Source organism: Ipomoea triloba, chromosome 5 (assembly GCF_003576645.1).
Source record: "Ipomoea triloba cultivar NCNSP0323 chromosome 5, ASM357664v1".
NCBI lineage: Eukaryota > Viridiplantae > Streptophyta > Magnoliopsida > Solanales > Convolvulaceae > Ipomoea > Ipomoea triloba.
Window position 1 is genome coordinate 10,796,026 of NC_044920.1, and position 14,164 is coordinate 10,810,189.

Here is a 14,164-nt window from a genome sequence, read left to right on the forward strand (position 1 = left end):
TTGGAGTGAAAGGAGAAGAGTGGAGTGAAAGGATTACACTATCTTCGAACCATTATAAAAATTCTTTCTCTTTCTCTTTTATTTATTGCTCTCACATATAGTTTGCTCTGCATGCAAGATATCTAACTTCGCACACAACTTACATACATTTCTATTGTATTGCATGCAGTGATTACTTTGCTAATACTTCATTTTTTTATTATAGCACTTTATATACATTTATTCCACTGTGCACTCTAAGTTTGATTTTCATTAATCTAATTTACTTGGAGTTACTTTGAAAAAGTGTTATAAATTTTTAAATTGGTAGAACAGTCTATTCACCCCCTCTAAACTTTTCACCACCCATTTGGAACCAACAAAGTCTTCTACAAGTTGGAGGATCAACAATCTTTGTGTTATTCAATTTGTTTCTCTACTTAGTGAAGTAGAAAGAAGGAGAGTAACAAGTTGAGACTTGTGAAACCTGGAAACTAGATGTCAACTTTGTGATCAAGGCTTTAGTGTTCCTCATTGTACTAAAGAGGTTATAGTGCAATCCTCCATGGAGTTTTTGAAGAAGAGTGAACGTAAGCTGGTTGATAGCTGAACCACTTTAAAAATTTCTCTCTCTCTCTCTCCCTCCCTCTCTCTCTATCGTTATTTCACCAGCATTTATTTTCAAGTTCATAACTCAACGAGTTAATTCCAGCAATGGTCCTCCAACTATGTTGATTTTCCAAAATTAGTCCCCGACTTTTAATTTGGACAATTTAGGTCCCTTGACTTTCAAATTCTTTTCAATGTTGGTCCTTTCATCAAATTTTTGTTAAATTGAGGTCAAATGAAGGGGTAAAATTGTCCGTTCACTTGTATACTTGTATTTCTTCTGTCCTATACGCTATATATATGAATATAATATCAGTCGAATAGACATCGACTGAGATTATATGGCTTCGATTAAGACTTCGACTGAGATTATATTCATATATACAGCGTATAGGACAAGAGAAATACGAGTAATAATACACTAAACATGTGAACGGATAATTTTACCCTTTCATTTGACCTCAATTTAACCAAAGTTTGACGAAAGGACCAACATTGGAAAGAATTTGAAAGTCAAGGGACCTAAATTGTCTAAATTAAAAGTCGGGGACTAATTTTGAAAAATCAACATAGTCGGAGGACCATTGCTGGAATTAACTCTAACTCAACCAAACCTAAAATTTATCAAGACTAAAATTTGTGCTTAATAATTAAAAAGGGTTCACATTTTTCTGCTGCTGAATCGTTTACTGGATGTTGTTTAAAATTAAATTCAATCTTTAATTTGGAACATGCGAATAGTAAAGAGTTTAAAAATCTATACAAATCTATTCACTCCCCGGCTCTCTGGAGTTGTAACCTAACCTTTCATGACCAACAGTCCACTTCGGACTAAATATGTACATAGCAAATTAAACAAATGTCAATATGGACATTAAATTTGAAATCAAATTTGGATATATGTGACAGTAAATAAGGTTACCAAGTATATTGGGAAAGAATGTGATACCCCAGATTTAATTCAAGCCTTGAAACTCGGTAATTATTTCTACCGTGTAATTAATTTAATTTGATTGGCCTCCGTTCTTTAAATAAAGATATATTTCCTATTCTGAGTTATTTATTTAATTAAAGGGCCCAAATCTTTGATTTAATTTTTATAAGGGATTTTCTTCATTTGGACCTTTTTATTCCTTATAACTAAATAAATTATGTAATGGCCCAATCTTTGAAGGACCATGTTTATATTCATTGAATTAATATTGAATGTGGATGACCCATTTCTTATAAATAAGCACATGTCTTATTTTAACACCCTAATATGATACATATATTGTGTATGTAATGATTTTCCCCAACTCATATAAAAAGCCTTGTACTAATAATCCCTAGCTCTTTCCTTTTCCTACAAAACACAATCCCTTCCACTCTTTCATCCCTTAAGAACCCAAAGCATACACTACCCTTCATTTCTTCAAGATTTCAAGTCAAGATTGCTCTTTTAGGGACCATAGCACTTGGGTAAGTATTTCTCTTTAGGAAGACTTCATTTCTCATCATGATTTCATAGTCTTTTATAAGTTCTCATTATATTCTTTTGGGGATCTTTCTTGGGGAAAAAGGTGATCAAGAAGGTGGTGGTGGCTTGTGAGGTTGAGCCTAGTGTTGGAGATTGCTTGGTTTGGTTAGAGCTTCAAGAGGTAATCATCCATGTCTCACTAAACCTATTTTCACTCATGATCTATGTATATGACTTGGTGTTTGGAATCCTGTGAATTTCTTGGGGTTTATAGCCTTTGTTTTAATGATCTGTGAATCTATATTGTGGATTATTGGACTTGTGTTCATTATCCTTTTCATCTTGATGAGTATGAGTATTTATTGTTATGGATTCCATGTATTATTTGGCTTCTAAGATGTGTAATCTGTGTAATCTGATCATATTTCGTATTCTGGAAATGAGTATTGTGTATTCTGTTCTGGTCTGGGAATTGGTGTGTTGGGGTTACTCTTGCGGTGCATTCTAGCGGTATAATGTGTCTTGCTAGAGTCTTCCACAAGGTGACGGTGGTGTGTTGTGGCGGAAGGAGGGGATCCGCCAGGGTGTGCCATGGCCTTCGTGCGGTGTAGGGTGGTGGATCAAGGTATTTCGCCGTGATGTTCCATTAGTAGGGGCGGGTAGGTGTGGCGGTGCAGGGCGTTCCGCCAGTCTGTTCCGCTAGTGCATTCTTGGTTCTGTTTCCAGTAGCTGTTTTGTTGATCTATTGTCTTGTTGATTCATCTTTGATTCTGGAACATGTCTTGAACATATTGTTGAGTATTCCATTTTGGTTATAGAGTATTTATTCAAGTCTTTTGGTTCATTTATCTTGATTTGTTGAGTTAGTAGTGTTGGTTTATTCCTTGGCTATTGTCTGAACATATATACTGTGCTCATTTCCCGAGTTGAGAACTGTTGGTGGAATAATTCTTGGGAGAATGAGTCTGAGGTTGGTATGTGGAGACTTTGAGTCTTTTGAGTATCTCTTGGCTTGTTGAGGGTGAACTAATTGTGGGCTTTGTGCCTCTGTGGAACTAACTGTGGGCATCATTGCCTCTGTGGTAATGGACATAATTTGCCTCTGTGGTTGGGCATCATTTGCCTCTATGGTTGGGTATCATTTTCCTCTGTGGTTGGGCTTTATGCCTATGTATCCTACCTTTGGTTTGGTGGTTGGTATGAGGGATGATATGGTGGTTTGGAGGTTGTAATTGGGACTCCATTCTTGGTGTTGTGGCTTGGTTGGTTTCCTTTGTGGTTATTTGGTTGAGTTTGTATCTCAGTTGGTATCTTACTATAGACTTGTTGTTCCTTGGTATTGTGGTTTGGTTGGTTCCTTTGTGATTATTCTGTTGAAGTTATGATTCAGTTGGTATCTCGTTGTCTTGCATATTCGTTATGGGGTATTGGATTCATTTGGAAGAGTTCTTGGTTTGTGACTTATTCAGCTTCTTGTTGTTGAGTCTTCTGATTTAAATAAAGAACAGTTCGTTAGTGCGTATATTCTATACGTGTGTGTAAACCTATTTACAAACCCTATTATACTATGTATTTTCCTCACGAGTGTGAGTGGTTAATTGCTTAGCATTCTTTTGCTAATGTTTTCTTAAACTGCTTTTCAGGTATGGAGTAGTCTGAGCCGAGAGCGCGATAGAGATAGATCTTCTATTTGCTATGCTTAGACTAGTGGTTGTTTTAGACGTTTTGGGCCTGTGTGCCTTGGTTATGAATTTTGTATTGACTATTACAGTTGTCTTTACTTTTGGATTGGTTTTATGGATTTTAGCATGTGCATCTAGAGTTGGATTTTCTAGATGTGGCATGACACCCGTTAAGTAATAGAATGCTTCCACTATTGTTATTTTGTTAGTTCTGAGATTTATAACTTTTGAATTAAGTTATACCTATCTCGGCGTGAAAAAGTTGGGGATGTCACAAAGAAATAAAGTTGTATTGCTATGTTTTCGAGTACAAGAATCAAGAGTGTTCCCTGTCTGATATAAGGTCTCCTACTTATACTAGTGCATGCAACGTTTCTCTGCTTAGGTAATGGTCTCCATAGTAATGAGGAGTCGAGTCTACATTAAGTGTTGATTTTCAACATAATTGCTTCTTCTTAAATAGGTCCGTGGAGTAAATATTTTTGAAATTTTCTGTCAAATTTAACGGTCGGGGACCAAATGCGCCACTTCGTTCATAATTGATGGACTAAACTCGAATACGGCCATAGACTGAGTCGTTACTTTGGGTATAACTCAGGGACCAAAGATGTAATTTTCCCTATTTTTTAATATAATTAATAAATTTTATTAAGTGCAAATAATTTAAATATTATTACCTTTAATTAGTAAGATAAAATGTTGTGGTTACTTCATTAGGTATTGTCGAGGAGTCCTTATATCGTGGACCGTGGTCCCAAAACGACGTCGTTTCAGTAAGAGGGAGACGGAGCCCGTAATTGACACTACAGTTCATCTCAAAAGATACTGCCTTACATTTGTTTTGATATTATCGAATGAAACTGTAGTTATATCGAAATGTAACTGTAGTTTTGTTGAAATGTAACTGCAGTGTTTATGAACTGATATTGAATAACAGTTTCACATTTGTGTTTTATATTATCAAATGAAACTGTAGTTATATCGAAATGTAACTGTAGTTGTGTTGAAATGTAACTGCAGTGTATATGAACTGATACTGAATAACAGTTTCACATTTGTGTTTTATATTATCGAATGAAACTGTAGTTATATCGAAATGTCACTGTAGTTGTGTTGAAATGTAACTGCAGTGGATATGAACTGATACTGAATAACAGTTTCACATTTGTGTTTTATATTATCGAATGAAACTGTAGTTATATCGAAATGTAACTGTAGTTGTGTTGAAATGTAACTGCAGTGTATATGAACTTATACTGAATAACAGTTTCACATTTGTGTTTTTATATTATCGCATGAAACTATAGTTGTATCAAAATGTAACTATAGTTGTGTTGAAATGTAACTGCAGTTGTGTTGAAATGTAACTGAAGTTGTGTTGAAATGTAACTGCAGTGTATATGAACTGAAAGTGAGTAGCGCGAATTCATCCGTCTGTTTTCATTAATCAAAACGACGTCGTTTTGATTCATCCGTCTGTTTTCATTAATCAAAACGACGTCGTTTTGATGCATCCGTCTGTTTTCATTAATCAAAACGACGTCGTTTTGATGCTCGGTCCACAATGCATTGTAGACCACGGTCCATGATAGAATTTGCGATTGTCGAGTGAGTTTTGAAAAGAATTTTACTACATGGACTCCAATCATTACTTTCTGAAGACACATAATGATAAATATATAATTTTTGGACCCGTCCATAATGCAAGTAAACCCTAATCTATACTCTACAGTATAACAATTTTAAACATTAATAACTTATTTTTTATTCTATGGGGCCAAAGAAAAATGTCTAAATCAAAATTTTGAGTAAGTGGTGCAAGATTAGAAGTTGAGAATTAGGGTGCGTTTGGTTCGCACATGGGAATCGGAATCGGAATGAGTATCAAATACTTGGTAATGGTAATGGATTTTGGTGAAAGTATTTAATATGTTTGGTAATTGGGTGGAATGGGAATGATTTTTAATAGTGAGGAAGAAAGGAGGAAGGGAGATGAAACCCTTATGTAATAAGAGTATGAGTTTTGTCATTAATGGGGTATTCCAAACCCATAGTAGCATTCACAAAACCTATCAACCAAACACAAACAATCACTTTCATACCCATTCCTTCTATCAACCAAACACAAACAATCACTTTCATACCCATTCCTTATATCAACCAAACACAAACAATCACTTTCATACCCATTCCTTAGTATTTTCCTTTTTTGGAAAATGTCCACCCACCACGAGTTAAGTGTATGGGTGAGTAAAAAGAGTATAATGAGAGCTGGAGTGGTGAATGTAGTCACCCCAATCTACCCCAACCCATTGACATCTCTTAAAAACGACGCCGTTAGAAACTGTCTTGAGATATTTCATATTTGTGTTGCTTGCTGCTCTGTAGTTTTCACACCCAGTTAGTTTCTAATGGCGTCTTTCTCTATCCACAGAGCGGGAAACTCTCTCAACCTCACCCTACGATCCCCATCCCATGCTCACTATCCATCTCAACTTTCTTTTAAGCCCCTCTGCACTTCCGCAACGCCTAACGGCACCACATCCGGCAGAACCGCCCACTCGCGGCGTACCACCACCCAATACTCTCCGCCGTCAAGACTGCCCAGAACCTACAAAGACACCTACCGAAAGCCCACCAACACTTTTGAACAAGACACCGTCTCATTACCTACGGACGTCAAGAATCCGCTGGGAGTCAGAATCGACTTGATAGGTCTGTGCAATGAAGGCAAGATTGAAGAAGCAATTGAGTATATTTCACGAGGTTTGGCTGCCAGTTTTCGTGTTTTTGAGGTGCTATTGAACTATTGTGTCGAGTCTGGATCTTTTGAGCTCGGGAAAAGGGTTCATGAGCTCTTGTCGCGGTCTGATAATAGCAAAAATCTTGAATTGAGTGGGAAGCTGGTTGAAATGTATGTGAAGGGTGGAGACGTGAGAAGTGCGTGCAAGGTGTTTGATAAAATGCGCGAAAGGAAGTTGGAGCTTTGGAATCTGATGATAAATGGTTATGCAGAAAATGGGGAAGGGGAAAACGGTTTGCTCCTTTTTGAGCAAATGAGGAAACTTGAGGTAGGCAAACCCACTGGGGATACATTCTCAGCAGTTTTTTCGGCTTGTGCTAGTGAGGGAGCTGTGGAGGAAGGATTGTTGTACTTGGATTTGATGAAGAATGAGTACGGCATTGTTCCAGGAATTGAGCATTATTTGGGGGTTATAGATATCTTGGGGAAAGCTGGGCATCTGAATGAAGCTGTTGAGTTTGTAGAAAACATGACTGTTGAGCCTACCATTGAAGTGTGGGAGGCAATGCTGAATTTTGCAAGAATTCATGGAGACATGGAGCTTGAAGATAGAGCTGAGGAGCTTATATTAGGATTTGATGGCTCAAGAAGTATGACAGATAAGGTTCCTGTGCCATTGCAAAAGAGGTGCTCTGAGTTCAATATGCTAGAGGGAAAGGAAAGAGTGGGTGATTTCAAGAATCCCAGTCCATATAGGGAAGAAGCATATGACAAATTGAAAGGCCTGAGTGGGCAACTAAGGGATGCAGGTTATGTACCAGACACAAGATATGTGCTCCATGACATTGATGAGGAAGCCAAGGAGCGGGCGCTAATGTATCACAGCGAACGCTTGGCGATTGCTTATGGTTTAATCAGCACTCCAGCAAGAACAACTCTTAGGATCATCAAGAACCTTAGGATATGTGGTGATTGCCACAATGCTATAAAGATCATGTCGAAGATTGTTGGGAGAGAGCTGATTGTTAGGGACAACAAGAGGTTCCATCATTTCAGAGATGGTAAATGCTCTTGTAATGACTACTGGTAAAATTGGAAGTTGGAGATTATGAAGAATGATATTGCAAACACAGTTTTATCTGCAGAACTAAAATGTAAATTATATACACCCATAGGCAATAGCTATTGATATATCTATTTCTCTGGATATGACAAATGTATCATCAGGCTGTGATATATCCGTGATTATTAGGTTTCTGCTTATTACTTTACAGTGAAGCCTCTGTTCTCTACACTGCCTTCTTGTCCAGATTTGCAAATATATCATCAATATTTGATTCGTTTTACTGGTTGTCTATACTCTTTTCTTGTTTTATTTTATTTTTTGTTTTTTTATATATATGTGGATAGTGTTAGAAATTACAGAGATTTTTATGAGATAGAATTTAGTTTGTTGAGTTTTTTGCAATATTCTTAGATTTAGTTGTTATTATAATAAGCCTATAAATACAGGCTTTTCATTGTATGTTATCATCAGACTAGTCATATAAATATTTTCTACATTGTATGTTATCATCAGACTAGTCATATAAATATTTTCTAATTTTATATTAATTTTCCTTCTATTGCTATTTTATTATTCTTTTTTTTGCCATTCCGGCGGGTGGCTAATGATACCATCCGTCGGACCCTATTTAAATTTTAACATGGTATCAGAGCCATAGCCTTACATCAAGAACTTTAAGGTGTCTAATCTCAGTGTTTTCCAAGAGTCTTTGTTTTGGCATTTTGGTGTTGTCCGTTGCCATATTACTTCCCATGGGACAGTGAGTTTCTCTATGGGTTTTATTATGTTTTGGCATTACCATAATTGTTTTGGTATGCCGTATTGTTTTCCCGAGGAGTTCAATTCTGAGATTGTTGGCCACTAGATTTTTTTTGCTGCTGATTGAAGATGAGTTGGCTACATATTATGTAAATTGCAAGCTTTTCGCATCCATATGCTTTAGCTTGAGGGGGCATGTTGGAAATTACAGTTAGAGATTTTTATGAGATAGAATTTAGTTTGTTGAGTTTTTTGCGATATTCTTAGATTTAGTTGTTATCATAATAAACCTATAAATACAGGCTTTTCATTGTATGTTATCATCAGACTAGTCATATAAATATTTTCTAGTTTTATATTAATTTTCCTTCTATTGCTATTTTATTTTTCTAGTTTTATATTAATTTTCCTTCTATTGCTATTTTATTATTCTTTTTTTATATTAATTTTCCTTCTATTGCTATTTTATTATTCTTTTATTGCCTTTCCGGCGGGTGGCTAATGATACCATCCGTGGGACCCTATTTAAATTTTAACAGATAGTATGAAAGGAGGTAAATTGTGAGATGTAACTCAATCACATAGTGATTTTTACCTTTTTTTTTTCGTATGAATTCATCCTCAATGAAGAGTTTGGAACAAATACTTTATTATCTTCTAAAAATTCTTTAAAATTTTGAATCGAAGAGCAATATACTTTTAAATAGTTTTAAAAGTATAAAATCTATACAGATTGAATATACACTAATTAGGTTGCGTTTAGTTCGCACATGGGAATCAGAATCGGTATGGGGTATCAAATACTAGTTCTTATATCGTGGACCGCGGTCCACAATACATTGTGGACCGTGGTCCCAAAACGACGTCGTTTCAGTAAGTGGGAAATGGAGCCCGTAATTGACACTACAGTTCATCTCAAAAGATACTGCCTTACATTTGTTTTGATATTATCGAATGAAACTGTAGTTATATCGAAATGTAACTGTAGTTGTGTTGAAATGTAACTGCAGTGTATATGAACTGATACTGAATAACAGTTTCACATTTGTGTTTTATATTATCGAATGAAACTGTAGTTATATCGAAATGTAACTGTAGTTGTGTTGAAATGTAACTGCAGTGTATATGAACTGATACTGAATAACAGTTTCACATTTGTGATTTTATATTATCGAATGAAACTGTAGTTATATCAAAATGTAACTGTAGTTGTGTTGAAATGTAACTGCAGTGTATATGAACTGAAAGTGAGTGACGCGAATTCATCCGTCTGTTTTCATTAATCAAAACGACGTCGTTTTGATGCGCGGTTCACAATGCACTGTGGACCACGGTCCACGATATAATTTGCGATCAAATACTTGGTAAAGGTAATGGGTTTTGATGAAAGTATTTTGCATGTTTGGTAGTATGGTGGGATGAGAATGATTATTAATAGTTGGGGAAGAAAGGAGGAAGGGAAATGAAACCCTTATTTAATAGGGTCACACCTCATACTTGTGTGAGACCATCTCACGGATTCTTATTTGTGAGACGGGTCGGGTCGGGTCGAAGCAATATGCAAATGTCATACTTATGTGCTCAAATATAATACTAATTATGAATACAATTTTTGTTACTTATAAGAGAAAAAGTAATACATTTTTCATAATAAGTAATGTTGACAAGTGTCACTTACAATTTTTGTTACTTATAAGTGAAAATATTACACTTATTAAGTATTTGATACTCATACCCATCCGATTCCATGTGCGAACCAAACACCCTACATTTACCCTTGTAACAAAAATTTTATTCCTAATTAGTATTAGATTTGAGCATCTAAGTATTACATTTGTATCTTGACCCGATCCGACCCGTCTCACGGTGAGACAGTCTCATACAAGTATTTGCCTATTTAATAAGGGTATGCATTTATTAATTAATGTGGTATTCCAAATTCATAGTAATACTCTAAAAACCTGTCAATCAAACAATAAATACCAAAACATGTTAATCAAACACACCCTAATTGTGAAGCAATAATTGGCGAAGTCATGGTCAACTCTTCTGGTAATCTGGGCAAGTGAAGTATGTCCTTGTTTCGTATCGGCTGAACATCGTGTGGTCTCTGACACGTAGATTATCCTTGAGCAATCAGAAACAGGAGAAGACTTAAGCACCGGTTTACAATACCAAAAACAAAGAGTAATTCTACCCGAATTTCTAAATCCTATTCCTATTTTTTACTCTTATAACACGACATGTCTTGATTGTTTAATTTAGTAAGGTGTCATGATGTTTATTTATTTATTTTTTTTCTTTCTCCAATCAAATTTAAATACAAGTGAGATGAAAAGTTAAGAGTATGATTTTAAGAGTTCATGAATATTTTTGAAAAAGAAAATACAGAACCTGTATACGAGGTGGCACTGGGTGACGTTTGTTATGTTGTACCAACAACCAACGCCTTACATGCTTTCAGAAATCACGCGAGATCGCCAAAACTGATACTGCGTATTATATACTTCGGATCCCTATAATTGAAACCATTATTACCTTACCCAGTAAACGCTAGAGCGAGCAAAGGAGAGATTTTAATTTAATGCAAGATAGGATGTTGAAGTTTGGTAATGTGGTATTGTCTGTATTGTTATCTGTTTCAGTGATATCTCCATGGCTACCAATCTCAGTGTGTGCAAAGAAAGAAGCAGCAAGGAAAGAGGACATTCCATACATCAAATGCCAGGTCTGTGAGAAGCTTTCTTATCAACTGTACCACCAAGTTCAGAGTAAACAAGCTGATATTTCACCCAAGAAGGTAACTTTATCATCTGGATGGGCTGCTCTGTTTTTGTTCTAAGTTTGTATTTTGAGTGCCCAATAATTCCCCTCCCGCAATCTGTCAATTTTAACTGCACAATTTTTATTTTGGTTGTGACTCGAACTTGTAACCTTGACTCTGATACTACCACTAAGCCAAATATTATAGCTCACAACGTGAATACACAACTTTATTTAATTTCTTTATATACAACCACCACATTTTCGAGGAGTAGGGACTTTTGCCCAACACTACACACTTCCTAATTAATTTATTTTACATATTGAATTTGTGTTTTCAAGATTCGTTTTAATGAGTTTGAAGTGCTATTATGTTGTCGTGTTTCTTATCAGTATTTGATGTTATGTATTATTAGTTTTTCTTTGATGAATTTATACTTATCATTTAATTTATAACAAGGGCTTGTTTATGATTCTGGAAAGATGCATTTTTTATGCATAGGAGGTGGATTTATATATTCAAATCTTTTATTAGGTAATTTTATTTATTCATTTACTTGCGCATGAGGTAACATACACGTAAATGATTGATTTCAGATGTCTGAGTATCAGATAATTGAGATTACAGAGAATGTTTGTAATCTAAAGAAGCAGGAAGGTGATTGGATTCTGAAAATTGATATTGTAGAACAAGGAGATAGATTGGAGGTAAGGATGATGGTGTGGGTTTCTGTTCTACAGTACAACTTCTTATCATTTTGATTTTCTGCTGATTGTGTGTGTGTTCGGAAATTGCACTTAGCTTGTTCCTGTAAATTCGGTCTGTTCAAGTTTGCTTTATTATATGAGAGAAACATCAAATATAGATTGGTTAAGACTTCTTCAAAGCTACTTGCCCATCTGCATTTAATCATGCTAGCCATCACTCTTAATATAATGCTTCATTGTCATTTTAAAATTGATCTTGAGGTTGAATTTAATGCTTAATTCCATAGTTATTGGTAGATGTTAGAGTTCAAGTTGAAGTTAGTTCGTTTTACGTGCTTCAATTTTCTTATTTTTACTTGTTTCATTCTTTATGTTCAGCTCGTTGAACAAGAGTATGAAGGACAATGTAATTCGGAATGCAAAACCATTGAACGCGCTTGTCAAGAGGTAAGATTTTTTGCCCATCTTGTTCTTTAGGTGAGAACAAATTACACTTTTGGTCCCCAGATTATTATAAATATATTATATTTGATCTTTAACTATTAAAATTTTATACCACTTTGGTCTTGTCCCTTAAGATAATAGTTGGTCGGAATTTTGATCTCAACAACTTTCTTCATTAAGAGATTTGCTTGTTTATGATATCATTCCTGTTTATTATAGTATCTACTATCCCCCTTGACATTTTGAGATAGATCGATCTTTGGATACATGAAATGCAAAACCGAAGTTCATTCACAGTACAGTACGTACACGAAGCAAGCTTTGAGTTTGGGTTTTAATTAATTTGCAGGTTATGGGGTATTCTGATACTGACATAGCAGAGTATTTGTACAATAACAAGCCCCAGCTTGATTCTTTGCTAAATTTTCTGTGCAAAGATGTATCCAAAGCATGTAGTAGTATGCCGCCACCGGTTGCTAAGGTATAATATAATTGCTCCATCCGGCTCGATCAGAGTGTCAATTGTTTTTAGTTTCACGTACGGTTTGACAATGTATATATATTCCCAAACAGGATAGGGCAGCAGGAGAAGCTTTTGTTCCTGCACCCCCGAAAGATGCAGAAGCGGATAAGATATTAAGATCCATGGAGGTAAATTGCTGTTGACTTACATACATTTCGTCTTTACATCGAATCTTTAGTATGCTTATGAGTACGTACGTGTTGTACTGTATATCATCTATCCTACATACTGTTCTTCAGAGTATGCCAGGAGTACCCATAATGAAAATGTACTCGCGGGATGATATATTGAACCGGAATTTTGGTGATGAAGATGAAGATGAAGATGAAGATGAAGACAATGATGATGACGCTGACTTCCCTTCAGATTTGGTTAGTATATACAAGCTAAGTCTTGTTTTATATATATATATGTGCGCGCGTGTGAAATGATTGATTCATAATATAAAGAACAAAAGACGACGACCCTCCTGCTCATTAGGAACGAACGATGCTTGGCCTGCAGGGAAAACTTGTGAAAGAAAAACAGACTAAAAAGATGCTGGACTGGAAGCAGAAGATCAGGAAAGGGATAGAGGATGCAGGCGAGGCGGTAAAGAAGCATGCAACCAAGGTCTCTAACCAGTTTAGCAAGTGGTGGAGAGCAAAGAAGGATGAATGGGAGAAGACGACTTACAAGCATAGTAAAGCTGCTGAGCTCTAGTAGTAGTGTTCTCAGCAGGCGGCAGCAGCAGATTCTTAATTGGGGCAACAAACGGTGTCTCTCATATAAGAAATAGGAATTTGTCTCTTATTCCAGTTTGTCTCATATAAAGAATATAACAGGAGTGGAGTAGATTGGGTTGGGTTCATATAATACAAGGATAAATGCATATAAATATATTGGTTGGATCTTTATCTGTGGTATCACCATCACAATTAATAAAAGAATAATTTCACTCCCGTAAACCTACACATTGTGGCACTTCTTTACTTCTATTATTATTGTTTCTTGTTCCATTAATCAAATTAGTATTAGAGCACTATTGGGATGGTCATTTCAAATGCAAAATTCGATGTATCTAAGTTTGATGGTACATGCACTACTACAAAAACAACATATAAGGTCGGTTTTTTGAAAAATCGACCTTAAAAGTGAAATAAAATTTTGAAACCATATAACGTCGATGGTTTATAAACAATCGACGTTGTAAATCACGAATAAAAAAAATAAAAAATGATAATAACATACGACGACGTCGGTTAATTAAATAACTAACGTCGTATGTCTTACACGAAAAAAAAAACAATGATAATAACATATGACGTCTGTTAATTAAATAATCGACGTCGTATGTCTTACACGAAAAAAAATAATAAAAAATGATAATAACATACGACGTCGGTTATATAATTAAAAATGATAATAACATATGACGTCAGTTAATTAA

General features: G+C 35.5%; 2 protein-coding genes across 2 annotated transcripts; both read left to right on the top strand.

Moving 5' to 3' along the window:
* The first annotated feature begins 6,107 nt into the window (after window positions 1–6,107).
* On the top strand, window positions 6,108–7,818 carry LOC116018760 (pentatricopeptide repeat-containing protein At2g15690, mitochondrial-like). The gene has a single exon (XM_031258745.1). The coding sequence runs from the start codon at window positions 6,141–6,143 to the stop codon at window positions 7,560–7,562; it is 1,422 nt and encodes a 473-aa protein (XP_031114605.1). The 5' UTR covers window positions 6,108–6,140; the 3' UTR covers window positions 7,563–7,818.
* Window positions 7,819–10,857: 3,039 nt separating this feature from the next.
* LOC116018761 lies at window positions 10,858–13,548 on the top strand. Its single transcript, XM_031258746.1, has 7 exons — window positions 10,858–11,097; window positions 11,658–11,768; window positions 12,147–12,215; window positions 12,562–12,693; window positions 12,786–12,863; window positions 12,975–13,106; window positions 13,240–13,548. The coding sequence occupies exons 1-7, from the start codon at window positions 10,882–10,884 to the stop codon at window positions 13,435–13,437; spliced, it is 936 nt and encodes a 311-aa protein (XP_031114606.1). The 5' UTR covers window positions 10,858–10,881; the 3' UTR covers window positions 13,438–13,548.
* The last annotated feature ends 616 nt before the right edge of the window (window positions 13,549–14,164 follow it).

Coding starts and splice junctions, on each gene's coding strand:
- LOC116018760 (XM_031258745.1), top strand. CDS start 6,141: ATGGCGTCTTTCTCTATCCACAGAGCGGGAAACTCTCTCAACCTCACC.
- LOC116018761 (XM_031258746.1), top strand. CDS start 10,882: ATGCAAGATAGGATGTTGAAGTTTGGTAATGTGGTATTGTCTGTATTG. Junction 12,216..12,561: donor TTGAACGCGCTTGTCAAGAG/GTAAGATTTTTT, acceptor ATTAATTTGCAG/GTTATGGGGTATTCTGATAC. Junction 12,864..12,974: donor AGATATTAAGATCCATGGAG/GTAAATTGCTGT, acceptor ACTGTTCTTCAG/AGTATGCCAGGAGTACCCAT.